The sequence below is a fragment of the Anopheles merus genome, chromosome 3R (genome assembly GCF_017562075.2).
Source record: "Anopheles merus strain MAF chromosome 3R, AmerM5.1, whole genome shotgun sequence".
NCBI lineage: Eukaryota > Metazoa > Arthropoda > Insecta > Diptera > Culicidae > Anopheles > Anopheles merus.
Window position 1 is genome coordinate 10,942,195 of NC_054084.1, and position 24,198 is coordinate 10,966,392.

A 24,198-nucleotide genomic window follows, 5' to 3' on the forward strand; every position below is an offset into this window, starting at 1 on the left:
AATGCAATCCAATGCTCATCGTTGGAGGGACACGTTATTTGAATTACAGATTGTTCCCTCTCTTCTGTTTGCATACTGCTATCGCGCGCCGCACAGCAGCTTTTGCGGAGTTAAAGATAGGGATGATCATCGTTCGGTACGAAGCAAACGACGATCGGTTCATTTACACACAGGAAAATATGAGTATTGGTTGAGAAAACAGACTTAGAGTAGCATAACACGTAAAAGCATTTTATTTTCATGGCGAAATAAATGTAGCCCCAGAACGGGTTTAGAGTTTCCGGTAGTTCGATTGTGAAGGTTGATTATGTCGGTGTCGGCAAGCTTAGAGAACATACTTGGTAGACGGCAGATACTTGTTGTATCCCAGACCGTATCCTCCATAGTTCCACAGTCCATTATCGACGACTTTGGTGGCGACGACGGGAGCGACCAGCTTGTTGTATCCCAGACCGTATCCGCTGACCAGCTTGTTGTATCCCAGACCGTATCCGCTGCTCAGGACTGGAGCGACCAGCTTGTTGTATCCCAGATCGTAGCTGTTATCAACGACCTTGGTGGCCAGCACTGGAGCAACCGACGGGTATTCGACCACTTTCTTCACGGCCGGATAGGAACCGTACAACGATGATGGGTAGGAGTACTTGTCCACCACTGCTGGGAGACCATACGACGAGCCATAGACCACCTTCGACACCGGAAGTCCATACCCGTAGCCGTGCTGGTATGACAGGACATCATCGTATGGCAGGTAGGACGCCTCCGAGGCAGCGACGAACGCCACAGCCATGATTGCAATGAAGAACTGGAATGAGATAGAAGAATTGGATGAGCAGGGATGTTTGTATCGAGATTTCCGACGAAGCTTACCTTCATTTTGAGTGGATTGGTTGGATGTTTTGTTGATAGAAGAGCTGTACGAACACTGATACCAAAAACACAATCGAACGCATCTTTTATAGCGCCTCCTACCGGAAGTCCAAAACGAAAGGAAAACTCCGTCGTCAAGGTCCAACAGAAGGCCGGAAAAGCGTCGCGTTTGGCTCGTTATAAAAGCAGACGATCATTGGGACAAACGATCACAGTTCACTTGCAACGTTTTCGAGATCATATCCAATCGATCAACGCACTCAACTGTGACCATGAAGGTGGGTTCAATCGATCAATTCGATCAACATTTGATGATACTGATAAGTTATCACTAATTGCATTCTTCCATCCAGGGATTCATCGCGATCGCTGTGTTGGCTCTGGCCACCGTCTCCCAGGGATCATATCTGCCAGCGGTGCAGTCGGTCCTTCCGTACGCCTACAGCTCTGGACTCCATGGCGTGAGTGCCTATGATGGTCTGGGCCATTACTCGTCGCTCGGTGGACTAGGATACTCATCGGTACTAGACCATGGCCTCTCTTACCCGTACTCGGCCGCTCTTCCGTACTCTGGCTACAACAACGGTCTGTATGGAGGATACTATGGCGCCAAGTACGCTCCGACTGTGGTCCAGGCCAACGTGAACACTCTGAAGACGGTCAGCCCGCTGGGTCTGTATAGCGGATACTACGGTGCCAAGTACGCCCCAACTGTGGTCCAGGCCAACGTGAACACATTGAAGACGGTCAACCCACTGGGTCTGTATGGAGGATACGGTGTGGAGCACGGATACGGACTCGGTCATGGATACGGCTACGGATACAACAACTACCTCCCAGTCCAGGGTCATGCTGCGAAGTACGTTGCTGCCAACCCAGGAGCCGTTCATGTGGCCCCTCTGCCAGGCCATCTGGTCAACCAGAAGTCGATTGTGGCGTAAATGACTGTGATCTCGATCAAATGTATGTGGAATTGTAAATAAATGGAACATTCAACTGAAAACATGATTGGTCTTCTACTTATTCTTCTTTGGGACACCAACCGTAGTCAGTCAAGGCTGCCTGTACTTACTAGTGGGCTTAACTTTCAGTGACTAATTGATGTACGCATAGCAGGATACTCAGACCTACGTAGGAGAGTACGGTCTATTTGGGGCTTGGACCCATCACGGGCATGTTGTTAAGTCGTATGGGTTGACGCCTGAACCATGCTCATTGGTCTTGTAGATTACAGGGTTTTCTAAGTCACTTTCGAATGTGCACATAATTATTCACCGTCAATGTCATTTCTATTGCAGCTTCAAGGTTCAGGGACTGCTGGTTGACGGCATGTCCGGCCAGAGGAGCCTCGTGGACGGCGCCACGGTTGGCAGCGACATAGCGAGCCTCCTTCTGGGCGACAACAGCAACGGCGGGCTGGGCGACGACGGTGGCAGCAGGAGCTACGGCCACTGGAGCAGCTTCCACTACATCCAAATCAGCGTAGAACGATGGCGCGGAGTAGGCGACTGGAGCTACTGAGGCGACACGGGTATACGAGACGGCTGGGACGGCATGGGAGACGGATTGCGCAGCATAGGAGTAGGCCGGAGCGGCATAGGAGTAAGGGGAAGCGGCGTATGCGAGAGGGGCCGGAACCACGTACTTCGGAGCCACATTCTGCTGGAAGACAGTCGTCTGGGGAGCAGAGTACACCACCGGAGCCGGAATAAGGCCGCACTCAGCGACGACGGCCAGAGCCACCATGACTACAGCTGCGATGCACTGATAAGAAAAAGAACCACAATACAGGAGTGTTTACTTGAGGACACTTGATGGAGATGAGAAAGCCTTTGAATTACCTTCATGATTGCTGGATGGGGATTTGAGTTGGATGCTGGTATGCGATCGAGTCGAAGATCGTTCTGATTCTGATTGATACGAGTACAGAGACTTCTTTTATACCTGTAGAAGGAAACACAAACATGAATGCAGTATCCAAAGTACAACAAAAAATGCATTCCCCAAAATCTCCCCAAACAACCATACCATCCCTTCCAAAGCACACAACGAACGATCGAACAAAGAGAACGGGAAACTAACGCTCGCTCAAACAGAATGGCGATCAGCTTGGGTTAACATTCACACGTCATGCATCGGAGCCGGTTTATTAAAACAATATTATCTACATTTACAACACGTATTTGGCAACGGGAGCAGTCGACAGATACTTGTTGTATCCCAGACCGTATCCTCCATAGTTCCACAGTCCATTATCGACGACTTTGGTGGCGACGACGGGAGCGACCAGCTTGTTGTATCCCAGACCGTATCCGCTGACCAGCTTGTTGTATCCCAGACCGTATCCGCTGCTCAGCACTGGAGCGACCAGCTTGTTGTATCCCAGATCGTAGCTGTTATCAACGACCTTGGTGGCCAGCACTGGAGCTACCGACGGGTATTCGACCACTTTCTTCACGGCCGGATAGGAACCGTACAACGATGATGGGTAGGAGTACTTGTCCACCGCTGCTGGGAGACCGTACGACGAGCCATAGACCACCTTCGACACCGGAAGTCCATAGCCGTAGCCGTGCTGGTATGACAGGACATCATCGTATGGCAGGTAGGACGCCTCCGAGGCAGCGACGAGCGCCACAGCCATGATTGCAATGAAGAACTGGAATGAGATGGAAGAATTGGATGAGCAGGGATGTTTGTATCGAGATTTCCGACGAAGCTTACCTTCATTTTGATTGGATTGGTTGGATGTTATGTTGATAGAAGAGTTGTACGAACACTGATACCAAAAACACAATCGAACGCATCTTATATAGCGCCTCCTACCGGAAGTCCAAAACGAAAGGAAAATTCCGTCGTCAAGGTCCAACAGAAGGCCGGAAAAGCGTCGCGTTTGGCTCGTTATAAAAGCAGACGATCATTGGGACAAACGATTACAGTTCACTTGCAACGTTTTCGCGATCATATCCAATCGATCAACGCACTCAACTGTGACCATGAAGGTGGGTTCAATCGATCAATTCGATCAACATTTGATGATACTGATAAGTTATCACTAATTGCATTCTTCCATCCAGGGATTCATCGCGATCGCTGTGTTGGCTCTGGCCACCGTCTCCCAGGGATCATATCTGCCAGCGGTGCAGTCGGTCCTTCCGTACGCCTACAGCTCTGGACTCCATGGCGTGAGTGCCTATGATGGTCTGGGCCATTACTCGTCGCTCGGTGGACTAGGATACTCATCGGTACTAGACCATGGCCTCTCTTACCCGTACTCGGCCGCTCTTCCGTACTCTGGCTACAACAACGGTCTGTATGGAGGATACTATGGCGCCAAGTACGCTCCGACTGTGGTCCAGGCCAACGTGAACACTCTGAAGACGGTCAGCCCGCTGGGTCTGTATAGCGGATACTACGGTGCCAAGTACGCCCCAACTGTGGTCCAGGCCAACGTGAACACTCTGAAGACGGTCAGCCCGCTGGGTCTGTATAGCGGATACTACGGTGCCAAGTACGCCCCAACTGTGGTCCAGGCCAACGTGAACACATTGAAGACGGTCAACCCACTGGGTCTGTATGGAGGATACGGAGTGGAGCACGGATACGGACTCGGTCATGGATACGGCTACGGATACAACAACTACCTCCCAGTCCAGGGTCATGCTGCGAAGTACGTTGCTGCCAACCCAGGAGCCGTTCATGTGGCCCCTCTGCCAGGCCATCTGGTCAACCAGAAGTCGATTGTGGCGTAAATGACTGTGATCTCGATCAAATGTATGTGGAATTGTAAATAAATGGAACATTCAACTGAAAACATGATTGGTCTTCTACTTATTCTTCTTTGGGACACCAACCGTAGTCAGTCAAGGCTGCCTGTACTTACTAGTGGGCTTAACTTTCAGTGACTAATTGATGTACGCATAGCAGGATACTCAGACCTACGTAGGAGAGTACGGTCTATTTGGGGCTTGGACCCATCACGGGCATGTTGTTAAGTCGTATGGGTTGACGCCTGAACCATGCTCATTGGTCTTGTAGATTACAGGGTTTTCTAAGTCACTTTCGAATGTGCACATAATTATTCACCGTCAATGTCATTTCTATTGCAGCTTCAAGGTTCAGGGACTGCTGGTTGACGGCATGTCCGGCCAGAGGAGCCTCGTGGACGGCGCCACGGTTGGCAGCGACATAGCGAGCCTCCTTCTGGGCGACAACAGCAACGGCGGGCTGGGCGACGACGGTGGCAGCAGGAGCTACGGCCACTGGAGCAGCTTCCACTACATCCAAATCAGCGTAGAACGATGGCGCGGAGTAGGCGACTGGAGCTACTGAGGCGACACGGGTATACGAGACGGCTGGGACGGCATGGGAGACGGATTGCGCAGCATAGGAGTAGGCCGGAGCGGCATAGGAGTAAGGGGAAGCGGCGTATGCGAGAGGGGCCGGAACCACGTACTTCGGAGCCACATTCTGCTGGAAGACAGTCGTCTGGGGAGCAGAGTACACCACCGGAGCCGGAATAAGGCCGCACTCAGCGACGACGGCCAGAGCCACCATGACTACAGCTGCGATGCACTGATAAGAAAAAGAACCACAATACAGGAGTGTTTACTTGAGGACACTTGATGGAGATGAGAAAGCCTTTGAATTACCTTCATGATTGCTGGATGGGGATTTGAGTTGGATGCTGGTATGCGATCGAGTCGAAGATCGTTCTGATTCTGATTGATACGAGTACAGAGACTTCTTTTATACCTGTAGAAGGAAACACAAACATGAATGCAGTATCCAAAGTACAACAAAAAATGCATTCCCCAAAATCTCCCCAAACAACCATACCATCCCTTCCAAAGCACACAACGAACGATCGAACAAAGAGAACGGGAAACTAACGCTCGCTCAAACAGAATGGCGATCAGCTTGGGTTAACATTCACACGTCATGAATCGGAGCCGGTTTATTAAAACAATATTATCTACATTTACAACACGTATTTGGCAACGGGAGCAGTCGACAGATACTTGTTGTATCCCAGACCGTATCCTCCATAGTTCCACAGTCCATTATCGACGACTTTGGTGGCGACGACGGGAGCGACCAGCTTGTTGTATCCCAGACCGTATCCGCTGACCAGCTTGCTGTATCCCAGACCGTATCCGCTGCTCAGAACTGGAGCGACCAGCTTGTTGTATCCCAGATCGTAGCTGTTATCAACGACCTTGGTGGCCAGCACTGGAGCAACCGACGGGTATTCGACCACTTTCTTCACGGCCGGATAGGAACCGTACAACGATGATGGGTAGGAGTACTTGTCCACCGCTGCTGGGAGACCGTACGACGAGCCATAGACCACCTTCGACACCGGAAGTCCATACCCGTAGCCGTGCTGGTATGACAGGACATCATCGTATGGCAGGTAGGACGCCTCCGAGGCAGCGACGAGCGCCACAGCCATGATTGCAATGAAGAACTGGAATGAGATGGAAGAATTGGATGAGCAGGGATGTTTGTATCGAGATTTCCGACGAAGCTTACCTTCATTTTGATTGGATTGGTTGGATGTTATGTTGATAGAAGAGTTGTACGAACACTGATACCAAAAACACAATCGAACGCATCTTATATAGCGCCTCCTACCGGAAGTCCAAAACGAAAGGAAAACTCCATCGTCAAGGTCCAACAGAAGGCCGGAAAAACGTCGCGTTTGGCTCGTTATAAAAGCAGACGATCATTGGGACAAACGATCACAGTTCACTTGCAACGTTTTCGCGATCATATCCAATCGATCAACGCACTCAACTGTGACCATGAAGGTGGGTTCAATCGATCAATTCGGTCAACATTAGGATGATATTGATAAGTTATCACTGATTGCATTCTTCCAGGGATTCATCGCGATCGCTGTGTTGGCTCTGGCCACCGTCTCCCAGGGATCATATCTGCCAGCGGTGCAGTCGGTCCTTCCGTACGCCTACAGCTCTGGACTCCATGGCGTGGGTGCCTATGATGGTCTGGGCCATTACTCGTCGCTCGGTGGACTGGGTTACTCGTCCGTGCTGGACCATGGCCTCTCTTACCCGTACTTGGCCGCTCTTCCGTACTCTGGCTACAACAACGGTCTGTATGGAGGATACTACGGTGCCAAGTACGCCCCAACTGTTGTCCAGCCCAACGTGAACACTCTGAAGACGGTCAGCCCGCTGGGTCTGTATAGCGGATACTACGGTGCCAAGTACGCCCCAACTGTGGTCCAGGCCAACGTGAACACATTGAAGACGGTCAGCCCGCTGGGTCTGTATGGAGGATACGGTGTGGAGCACGGATATGGTCTCGGTCACGGATACGGCTACGGATACAACAACTACCTCCCAGTCCAGGGTCATGCTGCGAAGTACGTTGCTGCGAACCCGGGAGCCGTCCATGTGGCCCCTCTGCCAGGCCATCTGGTCAACCAGAAGTCGATTGTGGCGTAAATGTACTGTGATCTCAATCTCGAAATGTATGCGGAATTGTAAATAAATGGAATATCTAATTCAAAATGCGTTTTGTCTCCAAAATTGTAATTGCTGTACACTGTTATAAGTCCGAGTGGAGTCACATATCTCCCCAAGTCTTGCTCTTGGAATCTTCATCAGACTGTGAATCAAATCCTAATCGACATGCCATGCTCATACCAGACGAATCTGGGTGAAACTAGACGAATGTTGATGATCATAGCGAATACAAATGAGTTCGGATAATCTTTAATCCTCAAAGGTTGTTTGGATGACAACGGGTGAATTGGACTTTGACCGCCCTGTTCCGGATAAGTCTATACGAGTTTGAATGATCCAAACAAATTTGAATATAACAACAACAAAGCTAATGCAATGAATAAAACAACTAAAGCTAATGCAACGATGTATTTTTAACAATAATTTCCTATGATTTTTCGGTAATATCTGGGCGAGTGCTGGCGTTTTCAGACAACACAAGATATGAAGTTCTACAGACGTGCCATGATATATAATTTGTTTATGCTATGTACTTAACCACTTAAACGAGTTTGCTTTTTTGTGCATACGACCTCATCTCGATACACTCGAACTTCCGGTTCTGTTATTGAGTCAGATTAATTTCTATAATAAGTGTCGGAGAGAGACCAGGACTCTGCAACTCTGGAGTCCTATTCCTGAGTCATTCGACTATTCATTAAAATGTTGGAATTTTAGAAGTTTTAAAAATAAAACGAATTTTCAATTTAAAGTTGGATTTATTTACATTTTCATACATATTTAATCCGGATCACAATCATTTACGCCACAATCGACTTCTGGTTGACCAGATGGCCTGGCAGAGGGGCCACATGAACGGCTCCTGGGTTGGCAGCAACGTACTTCGCAGCATGACCCTGGACTGGGAGGTAGTTGTTGTATCCGTAGCCGTATCCGTGACCGAGTCCGTATCCGTGCTCCACACCGTATCCTCCATACAGACCCAGTGGGTTGACCGTCTTCAATGTGTTCACGTTGGCCTGGACCACAGTTGGGGCGTACTTGGCACCGTAGTATCCGCTATACAGACCCAGCGGGCTGACCGTCTTCAGAGTGTTCACGTTGGCCTGGACCACAGTTGGGGCGTACTTGGCACCGTAGTATCCGCTATACAGACCCAGCGGGCTGACCGTCTTCAGAGTGTTCACGTTGGCCTGGACCACAGTCGGAGCGTACTTGGCGCCATAGTATCCTCCATACAGACCGTTGTTGTAGCCAGAGTACGGAAGAGCGGCCGAGTACGGGTAAGAGAGGCCATGGTCTAGTACCGATGAGTATCCCAGTCCACCGAGCGACGAGTAATGGCCCAGACCATCATAGGCACTCACGCCATGGAGTCCAGAGCTGTAGGCGTACGGAAGGACCGACTGCACCGCTGGCAGATATGATCCCTGGGAGACGGTGGCCAGAGCCAACACAGCGATCGCGATGAATCCCTGGATGGAAGAATGCAATTAGTGATAACTTATCAGTATCATCAAATGTTGATCGAATTGATCGATTGAACCCACCTTCATGGTCACAGTTGAGTGCGTTGATCGATTGGATATGATCGCGAAAACGTTGCAAGTGAACTGTGATCGTTTGTCCCAATGATCGTCTGCTTTTATAACGAGCCAAACGCGACGTTTTTCCGGCCTTCTGTTGGACCTTGACGACGGAGTTTTCCTTTCGTTTTGGACTTCCGGTAGGAGGCGCTATAAAAGATGCGTTCGATTGTGTTTTTGGTATCAGTGTTCGTACAGCTCTTCTATCAACATAACATCCAACCAATCCACTCAAAATGAAGGTAAGCTTTGTCGGAAATCTCGATAAAAACAACCATCTTCATCCAATTCTTCTATCTCATTGCAGTTCTTCATTGCAATCATGGCTGTGGCGTTCATCGCTGCCTCGGAGGCGTCCTACCTGCCATACGATGATGTCCTGTCATACCAGCACGGCTACGGGTATGGACTTCCGGTGTCGAAGGTGGTCTATGGCTCGTCGTACGGTCTCCCAGCAGCGGTGGACAAGTACTCCTACCCATCATCGTTGTACGGTTCCTATCCGGCCGTGAAGAAAGTGGTCGAATACCCGTCGGTTGCTCCAGTGCTGGCCACCAAGGTCGTTGATAACAGCTACGATCTGGGATACAACAAGCTGGTCGCTCCAGTCCTGAGCAGCGGATACGGTCTGGGATACAACAAGCTGGTCGCTCCCGTCGTCGCCACCAAAGTCGTCGATAATGGACTGTGGAACTATGGAGGATACGGTCTGGGATACAACAAGTATCTGTCGACTGCTCCCGTTGCCAAATACGTGTTGTAAATGTAGATAATATTGTTTTAATAAACCGGCTCCGATTCATGACGTGTGAATGTTAACCCAAGCTGATCGCCATTCTGTTTGAGCGAGCGTTAGTTTCCCGTTCTCTTTGTTCGATCGTTCGTTGTGTGCTTTGGAAGGGATGTTTTGGTGCTTTATGTTTTTTAGGCGATTTAGGAGGCTAAAGTTTTATAACATCGAGGAAGCTTCATTGATGTTTGTTTATAAAAGTGACACCTGTACTCGTATCAATCAGAATCAGAACAATTTTCGACCCGATCGCGTACCCGAACTGAAAATAAAAATAGAATCTAACGGAAAACAATGATCAAAATTCAAACATTATACCAGCTGCTCGAACACTGCCCGCGACCTACACTGCTCGATTCGGAATGACATTCGAGCAAATAGCAGGTCCCACGTGCGCCCATCAAAAGTGTGTTGTTTACATACAGAACGGACGGGCGCAGAACGATCCAATCCACACCCGGGCAGGATGAATAACTTTACCGGCTTTTCCGATCTGTGTATTCCAGCGACCCGAACAGAGGACCTTAAACCGATCATTCAGGAAGCGATAGAGTGTAGGTATAGAAAACAAATGCAAAAATCAGTTGCTCTAACGTCTACTAAAACTTTGCAGTAGGATATAGCAATGTGGCGATCGAGCAAGTAGTAGATGTTACCAAGAGTGCCGTAAACAATCAGGACGTTGTTCCGAAGCCGTTTTGCCTCAAGGAACTGAAGGTAAGATAAAGCTTCAAAATCATAATCGCTTAATTAATGAATTTCACTGTGCATTTTTCCGTCAGGCCGCATTCGGCGGGCAGATTCGTCTGCTCAACCGGTTGACCGTCGTGTTCGGCGATGCGACCGTTTCGCTGCTACTGAATCGATCGAACAATATTCGCTGCTACAACCTGATTGCTGCACTGCCCATCTCAGACACCAGCTATCAGTACGCCTGCCAAACGATGACATGTGATATTATAACGTACAACCGGGCATCGATTCACCTGCGCACGACCCGCAACTTTTACTACCTCGCAGTCGATCGGAACATCGCGTTCGAGATAAAGTACAGTCCGGCCATTGTAACGCCGGCGGATCGGAAGCAAACTATCACCCGTGCCCACCAGTACCATATGACGGGCAAGTCGCGGAACGTAATCATCTCCAGCGGCGCTACCAATCCGTTCCAGCTGAGGAGTCCATACGATATAGCAAATCTGTAAGTAGCAAGCTTGGATGGTTGGCGTTTGTGCATCTTTATCATACCCGAAAATAGAATTAATTCATTGTACGCCTTTCCAGGGGACTGATTTTTGGGCTGACGGAAGAGAAGTCGAAGGAAGCGATCCGCGGTGTCCCGAACCGGACGCTGCTGTCGGCCGAGGGTCGCAGATTAGGCAAGGCGGGTGTGGTGATTGCGCGCCGCGAACCTAACCGTGACGATAGTGATGATTACTCTGACTCAGAGCTGGAGGAAGACATCAGCGACGATGAGAACGGCGACGCGGAGCACGAGAACGATGTCAACATGGACGATCACGATGAAACGGACGAGGATGGCGATGCGGATGCTGAAACCAAGCGTCCACCGAAAAAGATGGCTAAACATTAAGAAAAAAAATGGGAAATAAATGAAATAACACGCGAAATGCACACATTCAACGGCATATTCAATTTGCACACCGGTCTCCGTTTACACGCCGGCTGCTTCGATACTTCGTTCGATCCGATTCGCGGTTGAGCGTGTGTGCGTGTGGCTTCTGGGACATGCGCGCACACACGCTCATCGAAGCGCACAGTGAAGCAGCAGCAGCAGGCATCGAGCCCGTTTTCGCGACGCACACATCATCATTCTTCACTAGTCGGTTCACGCTCCGGTCGAGGTGAACGCGCTCTCCGTGTCGGTGACACACACACGGGGCAGAAGTGACTACTTTCTGCACAAAAGTTTCATCGTTTCATTGTGCGTGACAGAGGGAACCAGCAGTGGAACACTTTTCGTTTTTAGTTTTTTGCGTGTGGGTGCGCGGCGAACAATTTACGAACCTATAGCCTAGCCGCCGCCGCCGCCGCCATCGCCCATCAGCATAACTTTTGGGGTAAGTTCTAGGAGTGAAATGAAGTGAAGTGTGTGCTGTGTGGAGGAAAACGAAGCGAGAAGAAGTGGGCATTCGTACATCGCTGCGCTAGGGGTGTAGTGAAAAAAGATCTGTTTGTGAATTTTCATGGAGTGTAATTGTTGCGACTGTGTGTACATTAGTTGTGTGGTGTGCAGCTAAAAGTGATCAATTTCGATATTCTAATTAGATTTCAAACTCTTGACATCGGCAAATGAAGCGAAAAAAGGAAGCGTAGCTTTTTTTTCATTCGTGGCGGTGAAGAAGAGGTAGAAGAATAGAAAACTTGAATACGCACACACACACACACACGCCAGCACAAGCACATACTTTTGGGACGCAGTGAGAAAGAGAGAAGCAGCAGCAGCGTACAACACACAATCACAACTCACATAAGTAGGCGAGAGCGAGAGTAGAAGCAGCAGCAGCAGCAGCAGCGCCGCCACCGTGCAAACAGCAAAGTGTGAGCAGCAAGCGAGCGCACGCCAAGAAAAGAGCGAGAAAGAGAGAGAGAGAGAGAGAGAGAGCGAACGGCCAGATAAAAATCGTATCGATGAGAAGAAACAAAATGGAGGTGTTTTTTAATGGGTGAGGATCGTCTTTTTTGCGGAGGTGCGTGTGCTTGGTGTGCGCCTTTAAGAAATTGGAAGCCGGCGCGCGTGATTTCCCTCCCCCCGTTGCTGATGGAATACCGTGTATGTGTGTGTGTGTGTGTGTGTGTGTGTGTGTGTTTTTCCTGCACAATACCGTGCATTTCTTCTTCCCCTTGTTTATCGTGAAAGTGCGTGTGGTGTGTTTTTGCCAACCCGGCCCAAACGTCCACCGAAGAAATGTCGCGTGCCATTGTTTTGGATCGATGTCGAACGAAATAGGGACAACGTGTGTGTGTGTGTGTTTTGTGTAGTAAAGTTTTCCATGAAAATACTGTGCGGGTATGTAAATTGCTTCCGTTCATGGTTTTTCGTGGATAGTTTTTTTTTGTTTTCCATACGCTCTGGTGCGCGCAGTGAGAGGCGTGTGTGATTTTTGATATTGTAGTTGGCCAGTTCGCAACGCCCTCTATGTGTGGGCCTCGTTCACCGTACACGGGCCAAAATGTGTCTATGTGTGTGTGTGCATATGCAGAAAAGATGTCGTGCTTGTAATTGTTCGCTTGTTCGCTTAATTTTCTTTGCGCTTAAAAGACGCGTCGAGATTGTCCCGTCCGTAAAATCCGCGCGTGTGAGTGTGTATGTAGTGATGACTATGTGTGTGGAGCGAAGAACCGAGGTAGCAAGATTACGGATTGTGTGCTAGAATAAGAAGACGCAAAAGAGAAGGTCTCTCTGCGTTCCTTTTCTCCTCGCCAACTTTGGCCGTCTGTCGTGTCGTCATATCATCATCGTCATCTAGTGAATTGAATTGGCCCCAGAGTGTGCTTTGATTTGTAGTTCCGTTGTGTGGGAGAGCCTTTTAAACAGTCTTTTTTTAATTCATTGTATTCATGGATTAGAGATTTTTTCTTCTCTTTGTAAAGAAAATACAATCGTGTAGCGATCAGAAAAGGGGCAGGTCTGGTATACGCGTATAGGTGTACGTTTGTGTGTTTGTGTTAATATTGCTGAATCTCCCGGAAGCATTGTGAAGGAACTAAGTAAAAGTTTAAAACAAACAAACGACGATCCACAATCGAACGAAAATGACAGATTGTCATACATGATACTCCTTAAAAAAATGCCTTATTTGGAATTATGATACCTCCAATACCTCCGTTTGATACTTGCATCCACCTTACCCTGTGTGAGAAATGTGTTATCTTGTTGTATTTAAAATTATTCGAAAATTCGAACCAATACGGCGATTGACAATCGAAGCAACCTTTGCGCCCAATCGCTGCCCCCGGTCAATGGATCTTTTTTTTTCTCCAATATTCAAAATTAACAACATCGCAACGACAATGACGACAACGATGGGGTGTATGTTGGCTATCAAAGATGGTGGATTTTCCGCATCAGTTCGATCGTGTGCGCGGAATGAGTGTTTTGCTTCAATTGCAATTAACAGTGTGGTCATGGTGTGGTGGTGGTAGTAGTGCTAGTGGTGGTGGTTGCGTTAATGCTCTAAAAAGGGTCGCCAACACCCTCCGCCCATACCCCCCTTGCTTCTTCTACCTTTGCGAACCATCTCTTTCACTGTTGGCTGTCCCGCACCCGCATCGCGAAAAGAAAAAAAAATGGTACAAGCTGTGGCGCGGCTGAACCGGAAAGCGATGTAGTACAGACGGAACCCCCAAACTCTTCAACACACGTACATGTATTGGGCGGGGGTGTGGTGGAAGGCGAAAGAATGGAAGAGAGGGGGGGGGGGCGAAAAAGACACACGCGAAAGAAAGCATCGAATGCGCGCGTGAGAGATGCAAAGAAGAGGCGAGCGAACAAACAAAAATGCAGAAGAATCCTAAAGGTGTGTGTGCATTTCGAAGGTGGTACTGCTGTGTGTCAGGCCGGGTGTATGTATGTGTGTGTGTGTGTGTGTGGGTTTAGTGTGGGAAGCAAGAATGGGGTGCTGTGGTGTGAGCAAGAGCGAAACGGGGCATCGATTGTGCGTCTCGTGCGCGCGCTAGTCGCAAAACACAATCGAGAGCTGCTGTCGTTTTCGAACGACTATTAATGGCAATTATTGAAACTGCTCGAATCGATGTATGTTTTCATCGATGGTTTTTAAGAAAAGAATGAGTTTTTTATTTGTTAATTACAACGACGATTGTTTTTGGCTCAGCTAAACTGTTTCTTTTATTTGTGAGCACCTGAAAGTGAACTAAATTTACATTTATTTGCCTTAACAGTTGTTGGTTGAATAGTTTGGCAGCTTGATGATACAATTATGCTTTTTATTGTACTTAATCATAATCAAGGTTGGTTGTTAAACATCTATTGGATTTTAAGATTAAGGCGCTCAGGTTTGCATGCTGTGTTAAAAAATGTTTATCGATCATTTAAAAAATTCAATTATGAGTCATGTGTGTTGACATGTGATTATCATTTTTTGTGTGGGCCTTTGATCGATTTTGTGTAGCTCGAATATCCCAATCCTGTCTCACATCTGTACGGTGAGGATATTCGCTTCTCATCATCGCGTTGAATGAGATGGAGTGAGATGAAGTCTTATCTATCTCACGTGTCTCTCACGTTTGGCATTTGTTCGATTTCTTTTCATCCATGGTCGATCTCATTCGCTCATCTATCTTGCTCCCTAATACAACGCTCACAAATACAGACACACATGCTCAAACACATATTCCTTCTACCTTCTGTTTACCGGCGTGTGGTGTGCTATTCGGTGGCGACGCGCTGTGGCGGACAAGCTAATCAAATGGTTGTGTGGCAGCCAGCAAAGAAGGAAGCGCAAAGAAGACAAACACACACACACACACACACACACACACACACACACACACACACACACACACACACACACAATGCGTCTGTGTGCAGAACAATACACAAACCATGATGTTTTAAAGTTGATTTTCTGTTTTGAATCTTTTAAAGGCAACAAATACTTTAAACACTCTGCTGCTTTAATATTACATTTTGCATCAATGAAGGTGGGACATTTTTAGACCCCTTTCTCGCTCGTGTTGTTGGCCTATCGTTCCCACTCCCATCACTAGACGCGCGCTGCTCCGTGTTCCACCTGTGTGTATGTATCGGCACGCTTCGAGGTTTCCTAGGGCATACCGGTTTCTTGTTTCTTTCTTTACTTTTTATTGTTCATTATCGTCTTCTGAATACGAAATGAAAGCTGGTGCTTGATAAGATGGACAGAGAGAGAATGAGAGAAAGAGAGAGGACAAAACTCGATTGGCTGTAAAGTGAGGCTTGTTAGTTTAAAGTGTTGCTAATTTAATAGTGTGGTTTGGTACACACCGCTTCAACTTGGTGATGATGATGTACAACCATTTCCACATGTTCAAGCACCTCTTGTCGCTTGTTAGTAGGTGCTGTAGATTGAATAATTCGATGCGAAAAGGTGCGTTCGTGGCTGTATTAATTTTGCTTTGAAATGTTAGTATGTTGTTGATTGATGATTTTTAACGCACGGGTTGGGATTAAAATGAGAATTTAAAGACTGGTTGTGTAATTATAAACCTTCTTGGGTCGTTGACAACGTAACAAAGCATGCAAACCAAGGGAGGGGGAGAAAAGTGGAGTAATTCGACGACGACGACGATGATGACGATGGCAAAGAAGAACGGCCTCAGGAACAGGAGAAGAGAAATGAATATCAAAAGAGAAAACGAGAGCGGAGCGCGCGCGCGTTAAATCAATGATCAATTGTGCTCCTGTCAACTACTGCGCCAACCGTTTTCGAGTGAAGTCGAAATAGCGTAATAAAAAGGGTTTTGTGTGTGGTTGCACTGGCTGTTTCGCTTGCGCGCGCGTGTGTGCAGCGGTGGTGTGGTGTAGCAAGGAAAAAGAAGAAGAAGGAACCAAAGACGACGGCGACGCCCCGACACGAGACATCTCCATATTTGCCGAGCGTAGCAATAGGCCCAAACGCGTTGAGAGTGACAAAATCAAATGACAGGTCTCGCTGACGGTGGGAAGTGGACACTAGCTCCTCTACCGAGCGTTGGTGGCTGCTGCTGCTCCATGGGCTCCCCCACACGGGGGTCAGCCCAATCCCGGTGTGGCGGACCTCATTTCTCGTTTCAAACTCAACCAGCTCAAAAGCAACTACTCCCCGTGTAGATAATGATTTCGCATTTTCGGTGTTGTGTACTCTCTCCGACGTGCCGTGCTCTGGCCACGTCTCGACTTTTTTTTTTTGTTGATGCTATAAGAAGAGTGAATTAGTACGTGCGTGTAACGAGCTCGAATTATTCACGGCCCGTGTGTGGTGTCTGTGGGGGACTCTCAAGATGATGCTGATCGGTGTTTCGATCGCGTTGGTTAGTTCGAGTAGCTGCTCGAGTGATGTTCGAAATACATGCTAAAGGTAAGTTAATTTCAAATATTCGTAGATGTAAATTTGTATGGCTTTGATATGTATTTATGCCAATGACAGTAGTCGTCGTAGTAGTAGTACATTGTATTACTATAAAACGAATAACAGGATCCCCTTAAAAAAAATGATTATAATGATACAAAACGGCTCGTATAATCTTCAATTTGATTTATAGATGCTACATGGGAAATAATTAATATTCCAACCACTCGAATCTTCCTACTTTTGCCCGCCGTCCTCTGCAGCAGAATACATTTACAGGCCTTTCATTAATGGCCGAGATATGGTAAATTATTATTTGTTCGATTTTGGGAGGTGTGCTGCGCCGTGTGTCGACCACGACGACGACGACGACGACGACGAAATCGATGGGTTTTGCTTCGGCTACGCGACCTGTGCTGTGTGGACATGTTTGCTGTCTGTGTGTTTCCGTTCGATTCATTCTCTCTTACCTTCGTTATTGCTGCTGCTGGTGGTTCTTTAGATAGGCGTCATCCTTTCCTAGGTTGGCAGCAGCTATTGCCCGAGCACTCGCGAGTTTGTTTTATCTCCCGTTTACGCTCATGTTTATGCACACATCATCCATCCGTCCGTTGGCGGCGGCGGTGTACGAATTTCCTTTGCTGCCCATTTCTGGCGTATGATGTGTCTCCACGTTCTCGCGCTCCGATATTCGTGTTCGCTCCTGTGCTGTGTGCCGTTTGGCGTTGCTGCTCTCTGCAACATGATCCCTTCAGCTTCGTCTTTTTTATTTTTGGTTCTCTACTTGTACTTTGCTGGCTTTAACCGGCGGCTCCCTCGCACGGCCAGGTTCTCTGTAAGAGAGGGCGGGAAGGGGGGATTGGACTGTTGCGACGTGTTTGCAAGATGAAGGAAGCATACAGATACCTCATGGAACTACTTGTTCTAGATGCTTCCTGTGTGGTGTGTAATTGACTGGCCTATGCTCCCTCTGCTGACTTTCGTTCCTGTTTCGAGCATATTCTTGCAATGTTTTTTTTTTTTTTCATAGAGTAATTAAATATGACATTTTTGCTGTGCAAATAATACATCAAGATACAGGATAGCCATTACCACTGGGCATGCCATTTTTCAAAGAAACATTTTGATATTTTTGCTACATAATATCAGGTTTTCAAGTATCTCTATATCCATATTTATATCTTTGAATTCTCCAATAATTTCAGTTAATCTTTCAACATGTCAACCAGCAATTAGTACGTCTAACAGCGCTAGCTTTGCATATGAATATCATTGAATGTTGCATATGATGTAGATGTAGAACTCTTTCTCAAGTAGAGGTAGATCTGTTGCATTCAAGTATATGAAAATCGTCACCAGATCGTGAGTTTTATCAAGAACCTGATAGTGTTGGGAAATTATGTTGGGGATGAAGGAATACTGCAGCAATGAATCGGAATGCATCCGTTGATATCAATGCTTCGGTCAAATGACATTGGCGACGTGCTCAACCTTAACCACCGACGAGTCAAACAATACGGAAACTGGCAGAACCTCCGATGATTTGTGCGCTTAATGGAGCAGAACCGATGTTTTCTACATGATATGGTCGTTGAAATAATTGTACACTTACAACAGTTCAAACTGAAATTGTCGTCATATGATGTTGATTCCAAGCAAAACTAAGACATACAGTTTCAGAACATGGCATTCGGAACCCGGGCGGGCGTACATTTCAAGTACCATTTATAATTGACCTGTTGTTGGGACGAACAAATCCAAAAATCGCTCTCTGTCTTGTACCTTTAGCACGAAACAAAGATGGCCGATTGGCAGCAGGGGCGCGAGCACAAAATGCAAGGCCATCTGCGCGTGTGTTTTTAAGCTGCTTCTTTCGCTTACCCCGGCTGCTGTTGCTGCAACACGGTGACAGTTAGCGGCGGTGCCAAACCGCAGCGGGCGAGAGTTTAGCCGCTGCGATTGGCTATTCTTTATTCCTGCTCGCCTGCTCTGCTCTGTTATGTTGGCTGCCATGAATCGATGTATTTGTGTGTATGTGCCGTAGGCACAAAACAACACAGAAGTTTGAATAATTGCTACTGACGCGAGAGATAGAGAGAGAGAAAAGCGAAGGTGATTATGGAGTGGCGAACGAAGGTGGTGTCGTCTGGCTGGTGCTATTCTTATTCCAGATATATTCCAAGTGTCAGCAAAGAAAAGGTTCTCCTGCTGGTATTATAGACGGAAGAAGCGCGCCCCCAGCATGCCTGCCTGCCTGCTTTGGCAGATGTCATCAGAACTGGTATCGATTGGTTCCAGGTGGGATGTGGTGTATGTGCCCGTGTGTGCAGAAGCAAATCTCGATACACGTTTCCCTTTTAAAGAGATACTGGTGGTTGGTATGGATGAGTTAAAATGAACCTTTTTGGGTATAATGATCTCTGCTGGGAAGGAGAAGAAATGCCCTGAGAGAGGGCCACACTACTGCTACGGGAGCGGATTCTCTCTTTCTCTTTTGCTCGGTCTCTCTCTCTACTTAGTTGTTCCCCCAGCGGCGACGACGACGACTACCCGTTTGCCAATCGATGGTGGAGTACACCAAGCCCCGAAAGCACTTATTCCAATTCTCTAATTACGGTCTGCATGACCGCCTCCCCTTATGCTGCCACCGCACCACCTTTCGCGGATGGGTTTCCTGTAATGTAGCGTGTGTGTGTGAGAGTGTGTGCGTGTTCATCCCTAGAAGAAAAAAGGCAAATGTAAGAGACAACGGCAACGACGGCGACGGGTGCTGAAAATTGTAGCTCTCCGCAAAGTGGCGTTGCGGGCGTAAAAGAAGCAGCTAAAGAAAGAAGCATTTGAATATTGGACGGAAAGGGCATGGAAAGGAGGAGGTAGATGGGTGGGGGAAGCAGGAAATCTATGCTGATCTTGTGTACACACAACACACAGCCAGGCAGCCGCCGCCGCCGCCGGGTCAATAAGAAGATACCGGCGGCCGACGGGTGAATGGTCGGTCGGTCGGTATGTAATTCCTGCGCATGTGTGTTAGTGCAATGCACAGTGACAGCAAAGAGGGTGTATGTGTGTGTTGTAGCATCGTTTCGATCACACTCTCTTTCGCTCTCTCTCGCTACAGGCGGGAGGGAGATGTAAAGGCATAAGAAAAACACCGATATCACGCACACACTGGCACGCGCCAAAGGTGACGCTTACGTACGGTGTGCTGGTGCTGTTTGTGTGTGTGTGCCCTCGTCACTATGACGGGCGGCAGGTTTTTGATGATTTGTTGTACCGGCTTCAAGAATGGTAATGTAAATGCTGCAAATAGCGGTAAAATATGAGCTTATTAAAATGTAGGAGTTGAGGTACGTAAAATTAGACTCTAGATCGAGATTTCTATTACTCGACTTCTGTGTAATTGTCAGAATGATAGAAGCAGATGGGGAAAGAAGGAACGGACGGGAAATGAAGCTGGGCGCGCAATGTTTATGTGGTGTTAGTGAAACAACATCGCGACCGAACGCGTCTACACTACCACTACCGTACGCGGAGATGGATTTCAGCTCTTTTTCAACGGTGTGTGCGTGTGTATATGAGCTCGTTTGCTACGACTGTGTTAGTCACAAGCGCACATGAGCACAAGAGCGAGATGAAAAGAGATGGCGATTCTGTGCTCGTCGCTGCTGCTGCTGCTGCCATCGTCGGCCGTCGTGTGTTGTACGCGTACAGCCACGAAGGGCAGAGTTTAGTCCTTTGCAAACGGGTTTGACAGACGCATGCGAGAAAAAAGTCGCGGAAACGAATAATCGCACAGCAGCCCCCGCCGAAATGGGCCGTTTTTGCTGTGTGTGGTGTTTTACCAGCATTGTAAAGTGTGGTGGCAGCAACATTCCGGTGTAGAGCTGGTGGTTCTTTAAACGAAAGAGGTGATTAGTGTGTTTTTCTACCATTGACACAATCAAATGTTCAATGTACTGCCCGTGACGACATGGTGGCGTTTGCAAACCACACAGAAAACAGGGACAAGATGTTGTGTGTCCCTATGTGGGACTGACTACGTGAAATGACAAAACAATCGGTGGGCAACGATAATGGCGTCGCAGTAGAAAACGCAGTGCCTCCTCAAACTGCCACCACCATGTCCGCAGCGGCTTCTTCTTATTTGTAAGATAGTAGTGTGTGCCGTTGGTCGCGAAGGGGGATGACAGTTTTATGCTCTCTTTAAGGAGGGTGTGATGGTTGGTTGGTTGGTTTCTTCTGGAGGTCTGAAAGCAATGTATTCTTGGTTTCTATTAACACAAGGTGGCGTGTTTACGTGTGTGTGTTTGGGATAAAATCTCATGGTGTTCTGACAACTAGCAAAGTTATTTTTTTTGGTTCGTTCGACAATCAAGAAAAGATTAGTGTTCTGTAAATGCCTGTTAAGGAGTGCGTTTTTGTGTGGAGTGTTTTTGGAGAAAATTATTATAGTGCTGCTTTTAATTTTTGGTAGTGCTGGTTTTGCTGAATGTTCCCCAACAAAAGTAATTCTGCTCATCCACAAGTTTCTTATAATTAATAAATCGTGGAAAAATTGGTTTGTCAAGTGTGGGAGAAATTCGACCTGTCGATCGAAAAACGATGGTCATTTGTGAATTTTCCTTCAGGTAATTGTGTGTATATGTATGTGCGTGAGATGAGGATTACACTCTTTTTTGCCAAGTGCTCGCTCGTACTACTTTTGACGCTGCTGCCGACGACGATATGGATGGATGTGGTGGAACGGCAAGCAAGCAAGCAGAGCATACACGGTTGTAGTCGTGTAATCACACCTTCGTTGAAAGCAAAGGCTAAATTAGTTCATTTACGTGTAGAGTGTAGACCGTAGCGACAGCGGCCCTGTGTGGATTGTTCTCTACATGCTCTTCTCGTGTGTGTTATATTCTAGTTAGAGTCTGTATTGATGGTATGCCATATAAAATCAAATTAGATGTGCTATTTTTTTCCAATATCGAAATGTGTAGTATTGGTGTTGCGTGTTATCGAGGTAGCAAATCTAGAGCGTAGAACGCAAGTCAATATCCATGATTGCTGCTGTGTATGGAATTGGTTTTGATTTGATGTGTGGAATTAATGCAACAGACTCGACTTGCTTCTTTTATTATCGACACGAATGTGCGACAGTTTGTGAAGTGTTTATGTGTGTGTGTGCGCAATAAAACCTTCCAAGTCAGTGTGTAAAGGGCGCTGATCTTCCGTTCTCAATCGCCCTATTACACTAGCAAAACCTTCAAAATGAATTGACGAATAGTTTTTTTTTGCTTTCTGCCTTGCCACACCGGATTCCCGTGCAGTAGTAGTGGTGATGGTGGTGTGTTTTGTTCCCATCTGAATTGCATACACATTTGTAGGGTCGGCGTGTGTGCGCGCGTTGTATGTGTGCGTTAAAGTGCGTTTTCTTTCGATGTTGCTGATGATGATGACGATATTTGGACGGATCTTCGGGTGTATTGTCTCAATTTCGACATCTAAAATCGTGTTCTTGCAAACCGGTAGAACGACGTGGCGCGAAAATGGTGTATCGCTTCAAGGATAAATGGTATGTTTTGCATGTGGTGTACATCACAATTCTATTTAAAATTAAAAATACACAGGCTGTAAGGTACTTTTAATCATTTATCTTTGTTTTTTAGCTGAGCCACACGCGTTGAATACAAATGAAGTAGAATTTAACCATTCCCCAAATGAGCAATATTATCGGTCATTATCAGGTGGTGCGTCATGTTGCTATGTGCATATCGTACGACGCCTAAAAGCAATTATCCCCCGTTGCTTTCGGAATCAATTTTTCAATGCACTTTGAATGATGGGAGAAGGGGGGTAGCAGCAGTGATAAGGGTGGAAGAGCCATTCGCTGATTTTGCAAATGGAGCTTGTGCATTTAATTTGGCACCTGGCAGGGAAAATGAAAAAAAAAACATTGCATTTACGGTTGCAGACGTGTGTTTTCTCTTTTGGCGCACATCCACAACCAAAAACGGAATCTGTGATGCTCTCTTTCGCAACATTTTTGGTTTGTGTCATGCACGTTTTTTGACGTTTGATGCAAAATTGTACATGAGATCCACAAGTAGACGCCACATCAATCTCCCCTGTCGCCGGTGAGAGCGAGTAAGCGAGAGAGAGAGAGAGAGAGAGAGAGAGAGAGAGAGAGAGAGAGAGAGAGAGAGAGAGAGAGTTACCCGACACACACAAAGATTGTCTTACTACTTTCGTGTAAACGCAATCAATTTTTGGGGGTGAAATCATTCGACAATTCAACATGGAGAAGACACCCACATCACACAAGTACCTAGACACGGTGGTTGGGGCGGAATGTTGCAAAGAGCGGCGCGTGGAACTTCGACTTATTCATACATAAGGGAGGGCGAGAGAGAGAGAGCGTGAGAGTATGATCAGATTGAAGTGAAAAAAGTATGTATTTCACCCGTGTGTGTTGTTGTTGTTGGGGCCTTTTAGTCCAATCGGTGGTGAAAAATCGATTTGCTGTGTGTGGCAACTGTGTGTTGTGTAGCTGCTGCTTAGACTACTCCAATGGTTTGTGTCCGGTTCAGTGGTGGCAAAGAGGGGAGAGAAAGCAGCAAAATACAGAGCTGCCCAAACTCATGTGTGTGTATGTCGCAGTTTTTCAGCCAATACCTCCGGAAGGGCGTCTAATGTGTAATTAGAACGATGAGGCAGAGAAGAGTTTCCACTAATGGAAAACTATCCTTCACCTCGGGATCCGTTGTGAACGTGTGTGCAAAAATGTAAAGCATGCCTCTGAAATGTCATACACAATTTGTAGAATTTGTCCTTTCCTGTCCATCTGCAAATGAGTATAAGAATTCGCGTTCCAGTGGTGCGCGCATTCGATGTTTGGTTGTATTAATGTTGGCTGTAGTATGTGTGGGTTGAAAGAGATAATTGGATGAATCGATAGTCTCGTCGGGTACATTTGCTGTGGAGATAAGCATTCGTATTTAGTCGGTATGTGCTGGTATGTGCTTCTCTAAACGAAGTAATGTTGTAGAACGATAGGATCAAAGCAGTGATGTGCTCTCTGGAGCGCACCCACGACTCCGATCCGACTCCGACTACGTCAAAATCGGAACCAATATTTCTGCCTCTAGCCGGAATTGGAGTCGTCCGGAGCCGCCCGGTGCTTCGAACCCCAACACCGGACGGCTTCGGACGACTCCGGACGACTCCGGACGACTCCGGACGACTCCGGACGACTCCGGACGACTCCGGACGACTCCGGACGACTCCGGACGACTCCGGACGACTCCGGACGGCTCCGGACGACTCCGAGCGACTCTGGACGACTCTGGACGACTCTGGACGACTCTGGACGACTCCGGACGACTTCGAACATCTCCGAACGA

At 47.5% G+C, this 24,198-nt stretch overlaps 12 protein-coding genes across 23 annotated transcripts in view; 6 read left to right on the top strand and 6 right to left on the bottom strand.

Moving 5' to 3' along the window:
* Positions 1-209: 209 nt before the first annotated feature.
* Positions 210-965, bottom strand: LOC121597248. Of its 2 annotated transcripts, XM_041922857.1 has the most exons (3): positions 871-965; positions 467-805; positions 210-433 (listed from the first exon to the last, which is right to left on the bottom strand). In XM_041922857.1, the coding sequence occupies exons 1-3, from the start codon at positions 874-876 to the stop codon at positions 326-328; spliced, it is 453 nt and encodes a 150-aa protein (XP_041778791.1). In that variant the 5' UTR covers positions 877-965; the 3' UTR covers positions 210-325. The 2 variants fall into 2 exon arrangements, with proteins under 2 accessions (XP_041778791.1, XP_041778790.1); XM_041922856.1 differs by having other exon boundaries at positions 210-805; positions 871-960.
* Positions 966-1,043: 78 nt separating this feature from the next.
* On the top strand, positions 1,044-1,866 carry LOC121597245 (prisilkin-39-like). Its single transcript, XM_041922853.1, has 2 exons — positions 1,044-1,148; positions 1,224-1,866. Exons 1-2 carry the CDS (start codon positions 1,143-1,145, stop codon positions 1,809-1,811), a joined length of 594 nt encoding a protein of 197 aa, XP_041778787.1. The 5' UTR covers positions 1,044-1,142; the 3' UTR covers positions 1,812-1,866.
* LOC121597242 (cuticle protein 16.5-like) lies at positions 1,765-2,974 on the bottom strand. Its single transcript, XM_041922851.1, has 2 exons — positions 2,712-2,974; positions 1,765-2,634 (listed from the first exon to the last, which is right to left on the bottom strand). The coding sequence occupies exons 1-2, from the start codon at positions 2,868-2,870 to the stop codon at positions 2,116-2,118; spliced, it is 678 nt and encodes a 225-aa protein (XP_041778785.1). The 5' UTR covers positions 2,871-2,974; the 3' UTR covers positions 1,765-2,115.
* Positions 2,975-2,984: 10 nt separating this feature from the next.
* Positions 2,985-3,650, bottom strand: LOC121597247. The gene is made up of 2 exons (XM_041922855.1): positions 3,595-3,650; positions 2,985-3,529 (listed from the first exon to the last, which is right to left on the bottom strand). The coding sequence occupies exons 1-2, from the start codon at positions 3,598-3,600 to the stop codon at positions 3,041-3,043; spliced, it is 495 nt and encodes a 164-aa protein (XP_041778789.1). The 5' UTR covers positions 3,601-3,650; the 3' UTR covers positions 2,985-3,040.
* LOC121597240 (prisilkin-39-like) lies at positions 3,611-4,677 on the top strand. The gene is made up of 2 exons (XM_041922849.1): positions 3,611-3,872; positions 3,948-4,677. The coding sequence occupies exons 1-2, from the start codon at positions 3,867-3,869 to the stop codon at positions 4,620-4,622; spliced, it is 681 nt and encodes a 226-aa protein (XP_041778783.1). The 5' UTR covers positions 3,611-3,866; the 3' UTR covers positions 4,623-4,677.
* On the bottom strand, positions 4,589-5,681 carry LOC121597241 (cuticle protein 16.5-like). Its single transcript, XM_041922850.1, has 2 exons — positions 5,523-5,681; positions 4,589-5,445 (listed from the first exon to the last, which is right to left on the bottom strand). The coding sequence occupies exons 1-2, from the start codon at positions 5,679-5,681 to the stop codon at positions 4,927-4,929; spliced, it is 678 nt and encodes a 225-aa protein (XP_041778784.1). The 3' UTR covers positions 4,589-4,926.
* A 79-nt stretch (positions 5,682-5,760) lies between these two features.
* Positions 5,761-6,480, bottom strand: LOC121597246. Its single transcript, XM_041922854.1, has 2 exons — positions 6,406-6,480; positions 5,761-6,340 (listed from the first exon to the last, which is right to left on the bottom strand). The coding sequence occupies exons 1-2, from the start codon at positions 6,409-6,411 to the stop codon at positions 5,852-5,854; spliced, it is 495 nt and encodes a 164-aa protein (XP_041778788.1). The 5' UTR covers positions 6,412-6,480; the 3' UTR covers positions 5,761-5,851.
* Positions 6,481-6,593: 113 nt separating this feature from the next.
* LOC121597244 (prisilkin-39-like) lies at positions 6,594-7,403 on the top strand. The gene is made up of 2 exons (XM_041922852.1): positions 6,594-6,683; positions 6,756-7,403. The coding sequence occupies exons 1-2, from the start codon at positions 6,678-6,680 to the stop codon at positions 7,341-7,343; spliced, it is 594 nt and encodes a 197-aa protein (XP_041778786.1). The 5' UTR covers positions 6,594-6,677; the 3' UTR covers positions 7,344-7,403.
* Positions 7,404-8,117: 714 nt separating this feature from the next.
* LOC121596354 (prisilkin-39-like) lies at positions 8,118-9,004 on the bottom strand. Of its 2 annotated transcripts, XM_041921220.1 has the most exons (3): positions 8,915-9,004; positions 8,434-8,839; positions 8,118-8,346 (listed from the first exon to the last, which is right to left on the bottom strand). In XM_041921220.1, the coding sequence occupies exons 1-3, from the start codon at positions 8,918-8,920 to the stop codon at positions 8,165-8,167; spliced, it is 594 nt and encodes a 197-aa protein (XP_041777154.1). In that variant the 5' UTR covers positions 8,921-9,004; the 3' UTR covers positions 8,118-8,164. The 2 variants fall into 2 exon arrangements, with proteins under 2 accessions (XP_041777154.1, XP_041777153.1); XM_041921219.1 differs by having other exon boundaries at positions 8,118-8,839.
* A 108-nt stretch (positions 9,005-9,112) lies between these two features.
* Positions 9,113-9,801, top strand: LOC121596355. The gene is made up of 2 exons (XM_041921221.1): positions 9,113-9,192; positions 9,258-9,801. The coding sequence occupies exons 1-2, from the start codon at positions 9,187-9,189 to the stop codon at positions 9,711-9,713; spliced, it is 462 nt and encodes a 153-aa protein (XP_041777155.1). The 5' UTR covers positions 9,113-9,186; the 3' UTR covers positions 9,714-9,801.
* A 334-nt stretch (positions 9,802-10,135) lies between these two features.
* Positions 10,136-11,378, top strand: LOC121596315 (ribonuclease P protein subunit p30). The gene is made up of 4 exons (XM_041921151.1): positions 10,136-10,294; positions 10,354-10,457; positions 10,523-10,941; positions 11,025-11,378. Exons 1-4 carry the CDS (start codon positions 10,207-10,209, stop codon positions 11,332-11,334), a joined length of 921 nt encoding a protein of 306 aa, XP_041777085.1. The 5' UTR covers positions 10,136-10,206; the 3' UTR covers positions 11,335-11,378.
* Positions 11,379-11,552: 174 nt separating this feature from the next.
* LOC121595563 overlaps positions 11,553-24,198 on the top strand; it is a 62,128-nt gene continuing 49,482 nt past the window's right edge. For 5 of the 10 annotated variants that reach the window (XM_041919612.1, XM_041919619.1, XM_041919622.1 and 2 more), the window contains exon 1: positions 11,553-11,821. The gene's annotated coding sequence lies outside the window, so the exon portion shown is untranslated. Of the gene's footprint in view, positions 11,822-12,516; positions 12,535-12,563; positions 12,772-16,605; positions 16,820-20,507; positions 20,719-24,198 lie in introns of those variants that run through there. The other 5 variants (XM_041919615.1, XM_041919618.1, XM_041919617.1 and 2 more) reach the window with 5 other exon arrangements.